General features: G+C 22.5%; 1 protein-coding gene across 1 annotated transcript in view; it reads left to right on the plus strand.

The window, feature by feature from the left end:
- The window catches only part of LOC119676962, a 3067-nt gene extending 1864 nt beyond the window's left edge, over window positions 1–1203 (plus strand). Inside the window, exon 4 of the mRNA XM_038088229.1 lies at window positions 1103–1203. Within this exon, the coding sequence (XP_037944157.1) occupies window positions 1103–1203 (101 nt within the window). The remainder of the gene's footprint in view (window positions 1–1102) is intronic.
- The last annotated feature ends 628 nt before the right edge of the window (window positions 1204–1831 follow it).

A 1831-nucleotide genomic window follows, 5' to 3' on the forward strand; every position in this document is an offset into this window, starting at 1 on the left:
AATCTAATCTAATCTAATCTAATCTAATCTAATCTAATCTAATCTAATCTAATCTAATCTAATCTAATCTAATCTAATCTAATCTGATGCGTCTTATGACAAAAAGAAACTATTTAAAAGCTAGAAGGGTTCGAATAGAAATAAAAAGAGAAAAACAGGAATTTTAATGCTTAATTTTATTGAAATTTTGAATAAATTTATTTAAATTGAAGAAGTATGTTGTGTTATGTTTATGTTAATAAGCATTTGCTATTTATTACTATGTATTATATATCTGCAATTTATGTATTCGAATATTTAATTGATATATTATATAGATATTTTTACTTTAAATTATGTAAACTATAAAATTTCCATACAATTATTATATAGAACTATAAATAATAATTGAAAATTTTCTGCAAACAACACGACCAATATTTTACTTTTTTATAATGAAACATATTATTAATTACTTTGGCGACATTAGTACTTAATTATGACATTTAATTAATTTATATATATAATATAGGACATGTAAAATAAAAATGTGTAAATAATATAAATATATAAAGAATACAAACAAAATTGTTTAACGCAAAGCGGTATTAGAGAATAATTATAGGTTTAATTAATTTGAAACAGAATTAAAAATATGTTAAATAAATATATGAAAAATATTTAAATAATATAAATACATAAAGAATGCAAAAAAATTTATTTTTCGACACCTAAATTAAAGACTTTATCTAAATATTTTGTTTTAAACTACAACTATTTGAAACTCTATCGTAAATCATCTGTAAACTAGCACACAAATATTCATAAAATGTAGAACTACAATATTCACTCTATGAAATTTATTCATTTATTGTAATAAAATTTGTGTAATTTTAACACAAACGTTTGCTACATCCAAGCATATGAAATAAATTTAATTGCAAATAACACATTAAATATTGCTTAGCACAAAATTTAAGTGCTTTTACGGAGCGCTTTTCACAAAATACCAAATTTCTACTCGTTTATGAATTTATTGAATTTCAACTGGTGATATGGAACAAATTGTTTTGATTAATAACAAAATAACCTTTTAGAATATGTTTCAAACTTTGCACTATAGTAAAGCAGATTGCATGTTTACATGTTTGCAAATGCTTGCATGCAATAACTTGTGGTGCAACGTTGCGTATACGTGATGTGATGATGCGTAAATCGATTTAAAATCTGTTCCCAATGACTTTATCTGCTCTCCATTATATTTGTTAATACTTGTCAAAAGTGTGATGAAGTGACTGCATATGAGTACTTAGTGTGAGTTTTTGATTAAATGCCAAATTTAAATGACTAAAGTACAATAAATTGCAAATAATTTAATCCTCTTAGAAACAAATAATAATAATGCAAATAAGTGCATTATATTGCAATAATTTGGATTTAATCTCTATTTCAGATTGTGAAGTTAATAAAATAATGGAAATTTTGATTATTTCAATAAATAACAAATAAACTTCAAAGCCATGAGCATGAAGAATACATATGATTTTAACAAAATCTTAGGTGAAAATAATAAATTTAGTAGTATTTAAAATTTGTTAATAAAATTTCTACATCATATACGTATGATATATTTTGACTTCATTTACTGTGTAGTAAATGATATCATATTAAAATTATATAGAATAAAATCTAAACACAAAAAGTATTTATTTATTCTATACATACTGAATTAAATAATCACGCATTTGAATCCTCATTTAATGAATTTTTCCTCTGCCTGAATTGAAATCTTTTTTCCTTAATGGAATTCCATTACGAAATGAAATAATCACATCCGAAGAATTTTTCATTA

The sequence above is a fragment of the Teleopsis dalmanni genome, chromosome 2 (genome assembly GCF_002237135.1).
Source record: "Teleopsis dalmanni isolate 2A chromosome 2, ASM223713v2, whole genome shotgun sequence".
NCBI lineage: Eukaryota > Metazoa > Arthropoda > Insecta > Diptera > Diopsidae > Teleopsis > Teleopsis dalmanni.